The sequence below is a fragment of the Schistocerca gregaria genome, chromosome 6 (genome assembly GCF_023897955.1).
Source record: "Schistocerca gregaria isolate iqSchGreg1 chromosome 6, iqSchGreg1.2, whole genome shotgun sequence".
Lineage (NCBI taxonomy): Eukaryota > Metazoa > Arthropoda > Insecta > Orthoptera > Acrididae > Schistocerca > Schistocerca gregaria.
In genome coordinates this window covers 481606715-481623364 of record NC_064925.1, presented here as the reverse complement: position 1 = coordinate 481623364, position 16650 = coordinate 481606715, and the positions used below count along the sequence as shown (strand labels likewise).

At 43.2% G+C, this 16650-nt stretch overlaps 1 protein-coding gene across 2 annotated transcripts in view; it reads right to left on the bottom strand.

Annotated features, from left to right (window-relative positions):
- LOC126278662 (uncharacterized) overlaps positions 1–16650 on the bottom strand; it is a 252376-nt gene that overhangs the window by 18452 nt on the left and 217274 nt on the right. The window contains exons 4-5 of one of the 2 annotated variants that reach the window (XM_049978895.1): positions 11860–11995; positions 2499–2635 (exon numbers count right to left, since the gene is read on the bottom strand). In XM_049978895.1, the coding sequence (XP_049834852.1) occupies positions 2499–2635; positions 11860–11995 (273 nt within the window). The remainder of the gene's footprint in view (positions 1–2498; positions 2636–11859; positions 11996–16650) is intronic. The other variant, XM_049978896.1, reaches the window with a different exon arrangement.

The window sequence follows — 16650 nt, the reverse complement described above, 5'->3', positions numbered from 1 at the left end:
AGAACCGTGCCAAGACGCCTCGGACCGCACGACTACCCCACGCGGCTGAACATTATTGAGCATATCTGAGATGCCTCGCAACGTGCTATTCAAAAGAGATCTCCTACCCCTCTTACTCTTACGGATTTATGGACAGCGGTGCAAGATTCATGGTGTCAGTTTCCTCCAGCCCTACATCATATTGCCAGCCGGAGTGGCCGTGCGGTTCTAGGCGCTACAGTCTGGAACCGCGAGGCCGCTACGGTCGCAGGTTCGAATCCTGCCTCGGGCATGGATGTGTGTGATGTCCTTAGGTTAGTTAGGTTTAAGTAGTTCTAAATTCTAGGGGACTGATGACCTCAGAAGTTAAGTCCCATAGTGCTCAGAGCCATTTGAACCTAAATCATATTACTCGAGTCCATGCTCTGTCGTGTTGCGGCAATTCTGCGTGCTAGCGGGGGCCCTACACGAAATTAGGCAGGTGTACCAGTATCTTTGGCTCTTCAATGTATATTACATACAATATATATGTAATATAACATAGAATATACATAGAGTTGTGGGCTGCAGCAGATGACAAATTAACTTGTGGAAACCGTTAAAACATAATAAAATATATTTGCAACTGCCGGCAGTTTTACTCTGAAAAATAATAACAGCGTTGCCAAAAATTACAGCCATGAAAAAGCAATGAACATTTTTATATGCTTCGATCTGCTTTGGCATCTAGCTCATTGCAAGTTATCAGGCATTATTTGACACTTGATGTAAGTGTACGCGCAAATTATTATTTACTGAAATAAATTTATTTGTCTTGGAAAATTGTTAATTGAGCGACTGTTCTTTTTCGTATATTCATGTCACATCTGTATTATAATATTACTGAATAAACCTAACAAATAACTAGTCCACCAGCAGTTTCCAATCATGAGACAAACAACAACCTTTCCTCCAAGGGTGTTCGTCATCTTTTTTTATAAAATTTACATGAGTCACCTGTTCTGTAACAAATGCAAGCGCTAAAATATTTTGTAACTTTATTTATTTATTGTTACTGGAAGATCTACAGAAAATGTCTCTGTAGTATTGTACTTTCTTTTTCCGTATTTTCTGTCTTTTAGAGGTGCCAGGCCAGGTGAAACAGTTGTCGGAAGGACTGACTCAGAATACAGAAAAGTCTCGAAACAACGTTCGGTGAAATTAAGAGCAAGAGTGGTAACGTTAAGAGTGAAACGGAAATTCCACTGCTAAATGCAGAGGAGAGAGCGGATAGGCGGAAACAGTACACGGAAGGTCTCTATGAGGGAAGGTTTGTCTGATGTGATAGAAGAAGAAACAGAAGTCGATTTAGAAGAGATAGGGGATCCAGTAATGGAATCAGAATGTAAGGGAACTGTGGAAGACTTAAGATGAAATAAGACAGAAGGCACAGATAACATTCCATCAAAGTTTTTAAAAGCATTGGGGAAAGTGGCAACAAAGAAACTATTTATGTTGGTGTGTACAATGTATGAGTCTGGCGGTATGTCATCTGACTTTCGGAAAGATATCACCCACACAATAGCGAAGTCTGCAAGACCTGAAAAGTTCGAGAATTGTCGTACAATCATCTTAACAGCTCATGCTTCCAAGTTTCTCATAAGAATAATACACAGATCAATCGAAAAGAAAATTTAGGATGTGTTAGATGACAATCAGTTTGGCTTAGGAAAGGTAAAGGCACCAGAGAGGCAATTCCGATTCCGGGGTTAATAATGGAAACAAGACTAAAGAAAAATGACACGTTCATGGCAGTTGTCGACCTGGAAAAAGCGTTCGACAATGTAAAATGATGCAAGATGTTCGAAATCCTGAGGAAAATACTGTAGGCTATAGGCAGAGATGGATAATGTACAACACGTGCAACAGCCAAGAGTGAATTGTAAGAGTGGAAGACCAAGAAAGAAGTGCTCGGATTAAAGAGGTGTAAGATAGGGATGTAGTCTGCCGCCACTACTGTTCAATGTATACAACGAAGAAGCAATGGTGGAAATAAAAGAAAGGTTCAGAAGTGGAATTAAAATTCATGGTGAAAGGATATCAAAAATAAGATTCGATGATGTCATTTCTGTCCTGAGTGAAAGTGAAGAAGAATGATTGATGGTCATAAAGTAAATGAAATTAAGGAATTCTACTTGCTAGGCAGCAAAATAACCAATGACGGACGGAGTAAGGAGGACATAAAAAGTAGACGAGCACTGGCAAAAAGGGCATTCCTGGCCATGAGAAGTCTACTCGTAATAAACATAGGCCTCAATTTGAGGAAGAAATTTCTGAGGATGTACGTCGGAGAAAGCATTGTTTGGTAGTGACACATGGATTTTGGGAATACCAGAACAGAAGAGAATCGAAGCATTTGAGATGTAGTGCTACAGAATAATGTTGAAAATTAGGTAACTGATAAGGTGAGGAATGAGAAGGTTCTGCGCAATACCGGAGAGGAAAGGAATGCGTGAGAAACGCTGACAGCCAGCACTCACCACTCTGTCTCCGTTGATGAACCAGGCGAGCTGAGCTGCCGGCCGTGACCTCCCCGAGGTGCAGTTGACGTCGACAGTGTCGCCAACCTGATAGCGGGGTCGTCCTCCCGTTATGCGCGGCCCTTCCTCAGGCAGGGCTGCCAACAATAAGCACTCTGCAGCGGTCTGGTGGATTGCACGACCCGGAGTACCGCTGCGCTTTTTCTGTTTCTAAAAGAAAGTGTTCTCAAAATGGTTACTCATTGTGTGATTACAGAAATTTATATAAAATTGCCACCAAACTTTAACTGAACCTTAGGCAATTAGCTCTGCCTATCTAATCAGGCAGCTGGCAACTGAAGATGGTTCGGATAGTGCGGTGCATATCTCCATATAAACTGAATTACGTTTATTTCTTGATACGACATTCAGTATTGTGGCCTTTACTGCGACAAAATAGGAAAGTGAACGCGAAGAAAAAAATTACTTGGAGTTCATCTGTTCATAACAAATAAATCACGAATCTGTCCTGTATAGATGGTGCAAGAGCATGACAGTTGAGCTATTGTCACAGCCACAACATGTAACTTACATATGCGCAAGAAGGCTGGATATAAAACAATGGTACACAAAGGCAAATTGATTCCTATGAACACAGAGGAAAGGAAGAAGAAATTCAACATTGTAATGAAATTTCCAGCGACTAATCGTTTCTCTTTCTAAATGATACAGGAAAAGAAGAAAAAATTGAAATAAGAAAGAAAATCCTGACTCTGTGGCCATCGTTTGACGGTTGCCTTATCTGGAGAAACAGCAAGTCGCATAAAGTTAAAGTAGCTATTCCCACAAACAATACGCTATATATTATCTCGCACGTTAGACAATAGGGTTCAGGGGTATGTAAAGTCACATGTAAAACTCGATCAAGGTACTACCTAAGATACATACTGTCATAAAGTTTTATAAAAGATGCACTGAACGTGTCAGCGACTACGCACTCAAATCATTTCAATAAAGCTGCTTTAGCAACACACATGAAAAAACTGCACACACAATCACAAACAGGGAAAGTCTTAAGATACTTCACCACTTCCAGTTATCGCATGCAGTGGATCTAAAGAAGAATTAGAAATGTTTGTAACCAAGACGTACAAAAAAAAGTTCTCAATGACAATTTCACTTGTAGATTCACTAATTTTATCAAATGTTTTTCTTGTATACGACGACTGATAGCAAAATACAAATTTAGTCAATTTTTTCAAACACTCCTCGTATTTAATAGCTGTAGCCAAGGGTAAGTACGTGCAATGAAAGAACGAAGAAAATGAATGTAAACCATGTATTATTTCAAAATAATTCTTACTGTTACTAATAACAGCTGACTCGAAATGGTTGTAAAACATTTCCAGACATGAATTCGTCTTCAAAATATTATGAAGTCAGTTCCACCCAGATACGTTTCGGAGATGTCCCAAGGGTTCGTATTATTATACTACCAATGAAGAAACATTTTCGAAATAAGTGAGGATGAAAAAAGAAGAAATTGTCTTTCGCAGAAGAAAATTTCTTTTTTCAATTATATTTATTATTGAAGCAAACACAGGTGTAAAAAATGAGCTTTTATTAAGGGCAATGACCACAAGATGAATGTCAAATTAAGGCAGTTATTTACCGACAAAGCGGATTGCGTATCCGGCTTTGATGGAAATCAAACTGATCAAGTGACTATATTCAACCATTTTGTAGAATGAAGCAACCACACAACAGCTGCTTAATCCACAACCTTCTATTACGTACATGACCGGTTTCAGAACACTTAAAGTCCCATCATCTGGTGTAAACTGTGATAGAGAAAAAATTATGTTACACATGAATGACAGAGGTTCATCAAGTCTGAATTATGAAATAAGAAACTATGCGACAAAAATTTCTAAATTAAAAGAAATTAGAAGAGAGAACAGCGCTTCACTTACAAATAAAATCACTTAATCATCTGAGGTATAGCTCACCTCAACATTGTCATGGAACCAAAGATTCCATGTCTAAAGGATAAAAGGAACCAAAAGCGTCAGAAAAAAACGGGCATCGCGACCAGTTACCAAAAGTTACCAGAATATTGAAACATAATGAAGTTTTCAAAAAGCGTCCATTTTCCTATACCGGAGTGTATCGTACTGAATGAAATAAAAGCCAGATATGTAACACCAGATACATTGATCAAACAGGCACGAATTTTTATACGAGATTTAAAGAGCATAAAGTGGCCAGTTCTATGTCAGATGTGACAATGCATTTGATTGAAAAGCAGCATCAGCTGCAGCAGGTTAGCGACAATATAACTGCACGCTGCAAATAAATGTGGGATGCTCAGTGTCCTAGAAGCAACTTAAATCGTAGGAAGTCTTCATTCATACCTTCTCGTTACAATTAACGAAGGTACTGACGTGTCTCACCAAATATTGTAGTTAATTATGAGATTATCCAGGCAGGTTAAGGGGTCTATATAACGTAATATTTTTCCTTTTTAATTTTTTTGTATTATTATATTTTATTTTTTAATTTACAAGTCCTTTTCGCTCTTAATGTTGTGATGGTTCCATCTCCTTTGTGTTGTTAGCCCTACTTCCCGCTTTCAAGTTTAAACAGTCCATCAATGTCATGTCGTTTCTTACCGCGCCTGCTCTATGGCTCGTTTGCGGCCTCAGTACCCACAGCAATTATTTATTGATACATGATTTTCCTGTGTTTTTTCCCTATGGCACAGAATGAGGGAACTGTATTTACGTATTTACGGAATTACGTAATTCCACGAAGTATGCCATTTTTTCCCGCCGCTCTTCTTATTCCATTTTTTATGTTTCGATATTCTGGTAATTTTTGGTGTCCGGTCGTCATGTTCGCGTCTTCAAGTTCTTTTGTTTTTTTAGCTCCCTTTTATCCTTTGGATACTAAATCTTTGGCTCCATGACATTATTAGGCTGAGGATAACCTCAGATGGTTAAGCCTTTTTATTTGTTAGGAATGCCCTGGTCTCTATTTTAATTTAGAAATTTTAGTCTCATAGTTCCTTATCGGGTATTTGAGACTTGAGGATCCCCTCCAATTTTTGTTGTTAACGTTTACACAAAATGATGGAACTTCAAATGTTCCGAAGCTGGTCGCATACACAATAAAAGATTATGAACTAAGCGACTGTTGTACTGTTTCTTTATTTTACAAACTGGACTTATACAGTTGCGGCTGCCCTATGAGAAGAACTCCCTAGGTACAACCACATTAAAGCACAAAGTACACTGAGGCGAGAGGATAGCGATACGCACTAGTACAGATGGCGGTAGTATGGCCTACACAATGTTCAGAGGGGCAGTACATTGGCGAAGCGGCCATTTGTACTCATGTGATTCTTGCGGAAAGGTGTCCGACGTGATAACGGCCGCACGGCGCGAATCAATAGACTTCCAACTCGTAACAGTAGTTGGAGCTAGACAAATCAGGTATTTTGAAAACGGTCTAGGAATTCAATATTCCAAGATCCACAGTGTCAAGAGTGTGCCGACAGTACCAAATTACAGGAATTATCTCTCACCATAGACAACGCAGTGGCCTTCATTTAATGACGGAGAGCAGCGGCGTTTTAATTGAGTTGCTAGTGCTAACACACGAGCATTACTACGTGAAATAAACTCAGAAATCAATGTGGGACCGTGCGCTGATATTTGGCGTTAATGGGTTATGGCAGCTGACGACCGACGCAGTTGACTTTGCTGACAGCACGACATCGCCTGCAGCGCCTCTCGTGGGATCGTGACCATATCGATTGGACCCTAGACAAATGAAAAACCGTGGCCTGGTGAGATTAGTTGGTAAAAGCTCATGGTGGGTTTCCAGTATGGCCAGACCGCACGAAGCCATGGACCTAAGTTGTCAGAAGGTTCTGTGCAAGCTACTGGTGGCTCCATAATGGTGCGAACTGTGTTTGCATGGAATAGACTGGGTACTCTGGTCCAACAGAACCGATTATTGACTGGAAATGTGTATGTTAGGCTACCTGTAGACCATTTGCAACCATGGACTTCGTATTTTTGTGGAAGCCAGTGCATCATTTCGCCAGGCAACAATTTGCTCGCAGTTGATTTGAAGAACATTCTGGACAATTCGAGCCGATGATCTGGCCACCTAGATCGCCCGACATGATTCCCATCGAACGATCTACCCACCTAGATCTCCATCGAACATATATGGGACAGAATCTAGAGATCGGTTCGTGCACAAAATACTGCACTGGCAACACTTACGCAATTATGGACTGCTCCAGGGACAGCATGGTTCAGTATTTCTGCAGATGGCTTCCAAAGACTTGTTGACTCCAGGTCATGTCGAGTTGCTGCATTACGCGGGGCAAAAGAAGGGTCAGCACAATATTAGGAGGTACCCCATGACATTTGTCGCCCCAGTGTAGTGCGGGTAGTAAACCCGCGAATCAAGCAAGGGGAGAGATGACAGAAAACGCTTACTGTTAACACATTAAATTAATTAATGATGGGAAAGCAACAGGAATGTCTGTGCTGATGGAAACGGTACAGAACGTTGATCAAAATGTTAAAGTTGAGCAACTGATCGTGTGCGAACTACATCACGAGTGAACGACGCTGAGCACAGTGGGATTCAAATACGAGGAAAATGTTCAATTGTTGTGAAATCTTATGGGACTTAACTGCTAAGGTTATCAGTCCCTAAGCTTACACACTACTTAACCTAAATTATCCTAAGGACAAACACACACACCCATGCCGGAGGGAGGACTCGAACCTTCGCCGGGACCCGCCGCAAAATACGAGGAAGCACAGACTAGAAAGTAAATATCCCTTTGACGATACTGAAAAATGCGCCTTTAGGCAGCAGTTTCAGTGATAGTGGTGAAACACAAATAATTACCAAGTTGGTGAAAACTTCACGTCTCTTGTTACACAGAGCTGGACTTCATGGTTAGCGATGAAACTCCGACAAATATCAAGGATTGAAGCATCAGGATTAAAGTGGGCATTCTTCTCAGACGAAATGTGGATTCATAAATGTTACACTGTGAAAGTAATTATTAGAATTTAGTTTTAAGCTCTGTTCTTGTGCCCGCAGAAAATAACAATGAATTAACGAGGGCCCGCCTTGTTGCAAGAAAACAATTTTTGTTTTGTTTAATCAACAAATGTATTTCACCACAGATGAGGCATGTTCTTTGGGTTTCATCTTTTATTATTCCTGAAATACACACACACATACACACACACACACATACACACACACACACACACACACACACACACACACACACACACACACACACACACACACACAAATATTAAATGCAGATGAGGAATTAACGACATTATATTTTGTTGTTTAACTTTTGTATGTATTTACCTCTTTTTTCATATTATGTGTGCTCTGTGCCTGCCAAAAGAAATTAGCCATAAGTTTAAACTAAAATAGCATGTTATCTGCAACACAATGCTCTAAGAGAACTTCTGAATTGAATTTTTGTTTGGAATATAACCTTTAAACTATATATTCCTGAAATACTGGCGTATGCACCCTTTTTAAGGTTCCGCGTCTCAGTCGGTAAAAAACAAAGGCCTTATAGCATCGCTTTGTTGTCCTTCTGCCCATATGTCTACCCGACAGTTAATACCCTTTTTTCCCAGGAATGGATATAGGTATCAACTTGAAATTTATGTTACGTACTAACGTCTATAGCTTCTTGGCGGTGTGAAAATTTAAGCTTCTAAGCCAATGCAGTCAAAAGTTACAGGCATTTATGTCACTTATTTCGATACTCTAGATTCACTGATCAAGACATGTAGTATACTTCCATTTGACTTAAAACCATGAAATACGACAAGAAGCAATGTTTGGCCGTACAAGTAAAGCAACACATCCGAAGAAGGTTAATTGGTAAATACACTACTGGAAATTGAAATAAGAACACCGTGAATTCATTGTCCCAGGAAGGGGAAACTTTATTGACACATTCCTGGGGTCAGATACATCACATGATCACACTGACAGAACCACAGGCACATAGACACAGGCAACAGAGCATGCACAATGTCGGCACTAGTACAGTGTATATCCACCTTTCGCAGCAATGCAGGCTGCTATTCTCCCATGGAGACGATCGTAGAGATGCTGGATGTAGTCCTGTGGAACGGCTTGCCATGCCATTTCCACCTGGCGCCTCAGTTGGACCAGCGTTCGTGCTGGACGTGCAGACCGCGTGAGAGGACGCTTCATCCAGTCCCAAACATGCTCAATGGGGGCAGATCCGGAGATCTTGCTGGCCAGGGTAGTTGACTTAAACCTTCTAGAGCACGTTGGGTGGCACGTTATACATGCAGACGTGCATTGTCCTGTTGGAACAGCAAGTTCCCTTGCCGGTCTAGGAATGGTAGAACGATGGGTTCGATGACGGTTTGGATGTACCGTGCACTATTCAGTGTCCCCTCGACGATCACCAGAGGTGTACGGCCAGTGTAGGAGATCGCTCCCCACACCATGATGCCGGGTGTTGGCCCTGTGTGCTTCGGTCGTATGCAGTCCTGATTGTGGCGCTCACCTGCACGGCGCCAAACACGCATACAACCATCATTGGCACCAAGGCAGAAGCGACTCTCATCGCTGAAGACGACACGTCTCCATTCGTCCCTCCATTCACGCCTGTCGCGACACCACTGGAGGCGGGCTGCACGATGTTGGGGCGTGAGCGGAAGACGGCCTAACGGTGTGCGGGACCGTAGCCCAGCTTCATGGAGACGGTTGCGAATGGTCCTCGCCGATACCCCAGGAGCAACTGTGTCCCTAATTTGCTGGGAAGTGGCGGTGCGGTCCCCTACGGCACTGCGTAGGATCCTACGGTCTTGGCGTGCATCCGTGCGTCGCTGCGGTCCGGTCCCAGGTCGACGGGCACGTGCACCTTCCGCCGACCACTGGCGACAACATCGATGTACTGTGGAGACCTCACGCCCCACGTGTTGAGCAATTCAGCGGTACGTCCACCCGGCCTCCCGCATGCCCACTGTACGCCCTCGCTCAAAGTTCGTCAACTGCACATACGGTTCACGTCCACGCTGTCGCGGCATGCTACCAGTGTTAAAGACTGCGCTGGAGCTCCGTATGCCACGGCAAACTGGCTGACACTGACGGCGGCGGTGCACAAATGCTGCGCAGCTAGCGCCATTCGACGGCCAACACCGCGGTTCCTGGTGTGTCCGCTGTGCCGTGTGTGTGATCATTGCTTGTACAGCCCTCTCGCAGTGTCTGGAGCAAGTATGGTGGATCTGACACACCGGTGTCAATGTGTTCTTTTTTCCATTTCCAGGAGTGTATATCAAAAAAATATTGTATTTCCCATTTTTTGTCCGTCTGTCCTTCTCTTAAGACCCATTATCACAGGTACCGGCGGAGTTATCAAGTTGAAATCTGTGAAATAGTGAAGTCTACGGTCCATTGGCGGTCTAAACTTAAGTTTCTAAATCAATGCGATCAAAGGTATGGTCATTAATGTAAATTATTTTGCCACAAACTGACTCATCACAACCTATAGATGAACTAATGTGTACGGTTAGGTTGTGGTGGCTTAGAGCCTAAGCACATACCTGGACCAGAGAGGTCTTGAGATCGAATCTCGGTTGGAGCATGGATTTTTCGTCTTCGTTTTAACCTACCCTTTAGCTCCCAACGATGTGAGGAGTCACCGTTGTTTGAGTTCCACGTTAAACTGTAGGTTCCCTTTCCCCGGTTCAATTACTTGTCTGGATTATTCTTACCAATGCTGCAGCTGAACTGTGCTGGACTGATTTAGAGTATTAGTGCCTGCTAAATGAGTTGTTGTCACTTGTTATATCCCAAATGACCTGCTGACATCGATAAATTTACATGATATTTTGGTTTGGAAAACTATATATTGTGGTTGCTGTTTATAGATTGTATTGTGGATTTTTTAACAGCGTTAGATTACTCTTTCTCGTGTTCAGTGGTGAATTATAGATATTACTATGTTGATGTTGGTTTGGACACACTTTTCAGAGCTCAGGACTGGTCAACTACAGGAACGAAAAGCCTCAAAAAGAGGGCCTAAGCCATTATTTTGCAGAAATATACAGTTTATATACTGCATTAATTTTGACTTTTGGATGATTTCCGTTCACAGCAATAGAGCACACATAATATTCAAGAAATGAAAACAAGTGAGAAGTGCTGGTAGGACCCACACTCTGAGGGTTCCGTACGAACTTAATTATGTATACGGATTATTCATCGATAGGTTTCGAAGAGTGAGTTTGCGAGTAGCTAAATATCTGACACTGACGGCGGTATCTTTTATCTGCAAAGACTTGGAAGTCTAAATGTTTTACACTCCAGAGTGACCGTGGAAACTATCATATGACATAAATTTCAAAACTGATACCTCTAACCGTCCCTATGAAAACGAAATCATAACGGCTGGAGGGATAGAGAGACGGAAAACAAATAGCAAAAAATATTTTGTAAGTGACTTAATTACAAATAAAGAAATTTCGAATTATTTTTTTTCAGATTCGTTGTACTGTAAAATCCCTGCTGCTTGCTAATTGCATTATTGTATGTCAGCGGGAAGTACGGTATAGGTTATGGTGACTGCGTTTTGCGAGTATCGAAACGTGTAATCTAAATGGCCGAACTTTTGATTGTATTGACATAGAAGCTTAAATTTTTTACACCTCCAAAAGGACTGTAGACTCTAGTATTTGACATACATTTCAAACTGACGCCTCCAACCGTTCGTGAAACAATGGGGTCTTATCATATGAATACACAGACGGCAAAGTGAGCCAGTAAGGATCGCGTCTTTACCGATTGAGGTATGTAATCCTTAAAAATATATATGTAATCTAAACAACAACGAAATTTAATGTCAACGTATTCCTGAACTACATGATATTATGTGAAAATATTTCAGAAAGAAAAAAGGAAAATCCGATTGAAGAAGTCACAACTGTGGTGAAACTTGTGTGAGTATTAAATACGATAAAAACAGTGGTCTGGCTGTTGTCAAACAATAGTGCTAGTCTTTGTTTTATTACTGTGCTAAGCAGTGTATTGCCGTATAAATGTTTAGCGTTTGACAGCACCCGACTGACAATAATAGCGGGGTGTACGCTATTGCTGCCTCGTCTTACCGTACTCCGGGCGTAAACACGTTGGCGCTGCCTCCACGGGCCAGCTGCTCACTTCACTTTGTCCTGTCACACCGAACAATTCGCAGCAACAGTAAGTTGGTGCCGCTGTGATGCAGAACACGTTGTAGCAGTTTATAAACGTAAGAGAGTAAATGAACAGTCATGCCTACCGACTACGAGCAGATCGCCGTGGTCGGAGACGGTCTGGAAGGAGGGCGCCTCGCCGGAGACCTCGCAGCGGTAGCGGCCAGAGGTGGCCGCCGTCAGGTCTCGCAGCACCACGCGGCTCGACGTCGAGTTGGCGATCTGCCGGCAAAAGCAGTACGCCGTGACGTAGCCTCCAATACCAGTGGCTTCAGTTAAATGTAATAAGGTGGCACGTGACTTTAGAGCAATACATCACGAACGTGACCTCCATATTTTAAAGAAAACAACACATAATTTTTACTGTACCCAGTTATCATCTCATGAAAGTCTACATCCACATCCACATTTATACTCCGCAAGCCACCCAACGGTGTGTGGCGGAGGGCACTTTACGTGCCACTGTCATTACCTCCCTTTCCTGTTCCAGTCGTGTATGGTTCGCGGGAAGAACGACTACCGGAAAGCCTCCGTGCTAGCTTGAATCTCTCTAATTTTACATTCGTGATTTCCTCATCCAGAAACGCACCCTCTCGAAAGCTGAACAGCAAGCTACACCGCGACGCAGAGCGCCTCTCTTGCAGAGTCTGCCACTTGAGTTTGTTAAACATCTCCTTAACGCTATCACGCTAACCAACTAACCATGTGACGAAACGCTCTTCTTTGGATCTTCTCCATCTCCTCTGTCAACCCGACCCCGCTGTTCTTTGGATCTTCTCTATCTCCTCTGTCAACCCGACCTGGTACGGGTCCCACACTGATGAGCAATACTCGAGTATAGGTCAAAAGAGTGTTTTGTAAGCCACCTACTTTGTTGATGGACTACATTTTCTAAGGACTCTCCCAGTGAATCTCGACCTGGCACCCGCCTTACCAACAATTAATTTTATATGATCATTACACTTTAAATCGTTCCATAAGAATACTCCCAGATATTTTACAGACGTAGCTGTTACCAGTGTTTGTTCCACTATCATATAATCATACAGTAAAGGATCCTTCTTTCTATGTATTCGCAGTTTGGCTATCACGAGCACCGGTTCTTTGTGAGTCGCTGTCTCCCCACTGCAGATGCAGTGATGGGGAGTGTCTGTAGAATGCCTGTCTATCGCGTCACGTCTCTCTTTTTCAGTTCTGGGCACGCAGTGAGCGCATAAAGATGCCTCAAATAATAGTATCATCTGCCAAGTAAGGGTGCCCGCTGGGAGGATTCGCCTGAATTCATGCAGTCCCGCATAACTTGCGTGCCACGCAGCTCCTTCCACAGGACAGTTCTTGGCCGTACACTGCAGGGGCAATGAGGACGCGCCTGCAGTGTTTTTGATGGGAAGTGTTCGATCACCCACCATACAGCTCGAACTTCACTGCCTCTGATGTTCAGCTCTACTCACATGAATCACATGCTATGAAGACAACATTTTGTCACAGACAACGAACTGCAGATCGGTGTGGGAAAGTGGTGGAAAGCACAGGTCGCTGCCTTGTATGACAAGAGTGATGGGAAGTTGGTACAACACTGAATGTCTAAGTCATACCGGTGACTATGTCAAGAAGGAGATGTGGCTAACTGTCTCACATAACGAATTTTTTTTATTTTTCCCTATAGTTTCCATTCTGCGACAGATCGGACCTTGCTTTCCGGATAGGCTTCGTAATTACACTTTCGCTACTTGAAAAGCTTCTCCATGACGATCTACCGTTCGTAGTTCAATGTAACTTGTGGAAATATTTCGAAGAACATACAGAACATAAGTAATGAAAGGTGATTGAAAGAAAAACATTTTAATTTTCGCATGAGATTGTTAATTGTATACCCTTTTTACTTTCTGTATCACAAACGTTGCTCGATATGACGACCATCGACATCTACGACAGCCTCGAATCGCACTGGAGGTTGCTCTACTGCTGCCCGAAACCACGGTGGACCATGGAACGTTCAGGTTCCGTGACATAATTTTTGCTTTACTCAAAGGTCACAAATCGGGTCCAGCGTTCTCAGCCAGGGCAACGGTAACTCTTTAACCATTTGTGGCACAATTGGCCGTCGGCTCCTTAGAGCTTAGAGCCATTTCAACCATTTGAACTACTGCTGCTGTTTTAATAAAACAGCTTTACGAATAAGATCCTGCTCACCTTCTCCAGGCCCATTTTGATTGTCTCTAACTGTAATGCACACCGATGCTTGTGATCCAGCCCCACGTCGCCATAACACTACCCCAGCACCAAACGGCAAGTCATTACAAACTCACTTCTAACAACGCAAATCCTGCACCGTACCATCTGAACCTAATTCATATGAAGTTCAGTACCCGTACGGTACATAGCTTTCCGTCTGCACTAGCTCTAGTAGCGAAAGTTTTATTAAAGCTGGTACATAATTTCGCAGCGTTTTTGCTGCATGTTGGTATTCCAGTTACTATGGGTTTATTTACCGGCTGTCGTTTCTTATTTGTAGTTAACTGTTGGTGTTTGATTTTACATACTGTCTTTCGTCATCTGGAGGCAGAGCGGACCTGTGGACGCTAGAAAATGAAGAGCCAAGAGGAAAATCTGAACATTTCCTACATACTCTTCTATTTGATTTCAGTAGAGGGGTGACAGCAGCAGAGGCAGTCATAAACATTTGTGCCGCGTATGCGGATAATGCCGCTGGACGGAGGATCGTTTTCACATTAGTGATTCTCCATTATCAGGAAGACTTTCAGGCACTGATTAATATCGTTTAAACGCATTAAGCTTCAATGATCTCCGTCAGTGTAGTCGAGAACTAGTAAGATTGATGAACTGTGATCATTCTACCATCGTGCGACATTTGCATGAAAAAATCTGGTATACGGGTGGAGCATGTTCTAAGCCAGAATCACGAAAATCAGCCAGTGGTGACATGGACATCTCTAATTGCTCATTATCAATTGGCTCGTAAACAAAACCGACCATACCTGTCCTGTATCGTTACTGGTGACGAGAAATGGGTTTGTTCGCTCCTATGACGGTTGGAACTTAAATAGTAGTAACTATTTATTCAAAACCGATACAAAAGAGTTACATGTTTGCGCCTGTTACTATCCTTTAATGTAGACACCAGTGTTTTGTAGAACCCGCTGCCAGCGATGTGGAAGGCGTAGTATACCGTTAGCAGAGCCTGTTCTGTTGATGGTGCGACCGGAGCGGTGTATTCCCTGTCGAATCTCTGGAACGGTTCTGAAGCGAATGCCACGAAGCGGTTCCTTCATCTTCGGAATAAAATAAAAGTCACAAGGACTTAAGTCCGGGGAGTATGCTGGATGGTACAGTACGTCCCAGTCCCATCGACCGAACAGATCAGGCACAGCTTGGGCTCTATGCGCCCGCTTATGGTCGTACAAAACGATGGATGGGTGTCGCAGAAAGTGTAGCCGTTTCTTTCTCAAAGCTGGTAGCAGGCGATGCTCCAAAAACGAACGGTATACTGTGCATTGACGGTCTGCCGTGGAGGAACGTAATGCGTTAGAATAACACCATCGCAGTTGTACAGGGGAATCACCATAACTTTCACCTTACTGGGACTCTGACGCACTTCCGACTTACGCGGCGACCCATAATGACGTCATTCGTTTGATTGGCGTTTCAGTTTTGGCTCATACGATATGGCCCATTTCTCATCCAGTGTTACGATACGGCATAAGGAACCCTCTCCTTCACGCTCATAGCGCTCCAAGTGCGTCTGAGCAGCGTCGTAACGCATCCATTTCTGCATTTCCGTCAAGTCATGTGGAACCCATCGTGGTGCTTTTTTTCGCATGCCCAGGCGATCCTTCAGGATGCGAATCACAGTTCTATGCGCTAATCCGTTTTCGTGGGTGAGCTCAAAAATCGTATGGCGTCGATCACTGTCCACTAACGCGGCAACAGCATGCACTTCTTCTTGAGAGACGCTAGGACGACCTGCCCGATGCATGTATGACACAGTTTGCTGACCTTTGTTCAGGGCTTTTACCCAACGTGCCATTCTTTTGTACGGCAATTCCGATTCCCCGCACGCATCTTGAAGATCTTGATGACACTGTCGTTCTGTACGACCTCTGACACATTCAGTCTTGATCCAACTCCATTGTTCCTGTTTCGAAAACATAGTGACGTAACTGTGTCACCGTTACGTTAGACCTCTCGCTCACAAGAGACTGTGTTTCCCTCGATTGAGCGCCCGCGGTGACGTGGGACGGGCGAGTCCATTTGCTCGGAGGTAAGGAAGGTATGTCAACAACGTGTGCTATCAGAGACAATACAAGACTCCATTGCATACTGTCTCCACAACAGTGTTTCCACTATTTATGCACTATTGATGACACTGTCGTTCTGTACGACCTCTGACACACCGTTAGGTGGCTTGCGGAGTATGGATGTAGATGTAGATGTAGATTTAAGTTCCAACCTACGTATAAAAGATAGTGTTATGCATCTAGTGCAACAGCGACTGTGCGTTATACTATGAATTGTTTCCTCGAGGTGTAACCATCACTGGCGACATTTATTGTCAGCAACTAAGACATCTTGCAGGTGCAATCCAAGAACAAAGATAACTCCCGCCCACATTCTGCTTAACTGACAAAAAAACACTACACAGGAGTTGCGCTGAGACGACATTCCGCACCCACCTTATTCAACTGACTTTGCTCTCTCAGATTTTCATATTTTTCCATCTCTGCCGAACAATCTTCAGCGAATTTCCTTCCAGGATGAAAATGCGCTCCGAACAAGGCTCGACGGGTGTTTTGCCTCAGACCCATGTGTTACCTACAGTTGCGGAATCGAAAAAATTTCCCAGTGTTGGCAGACTG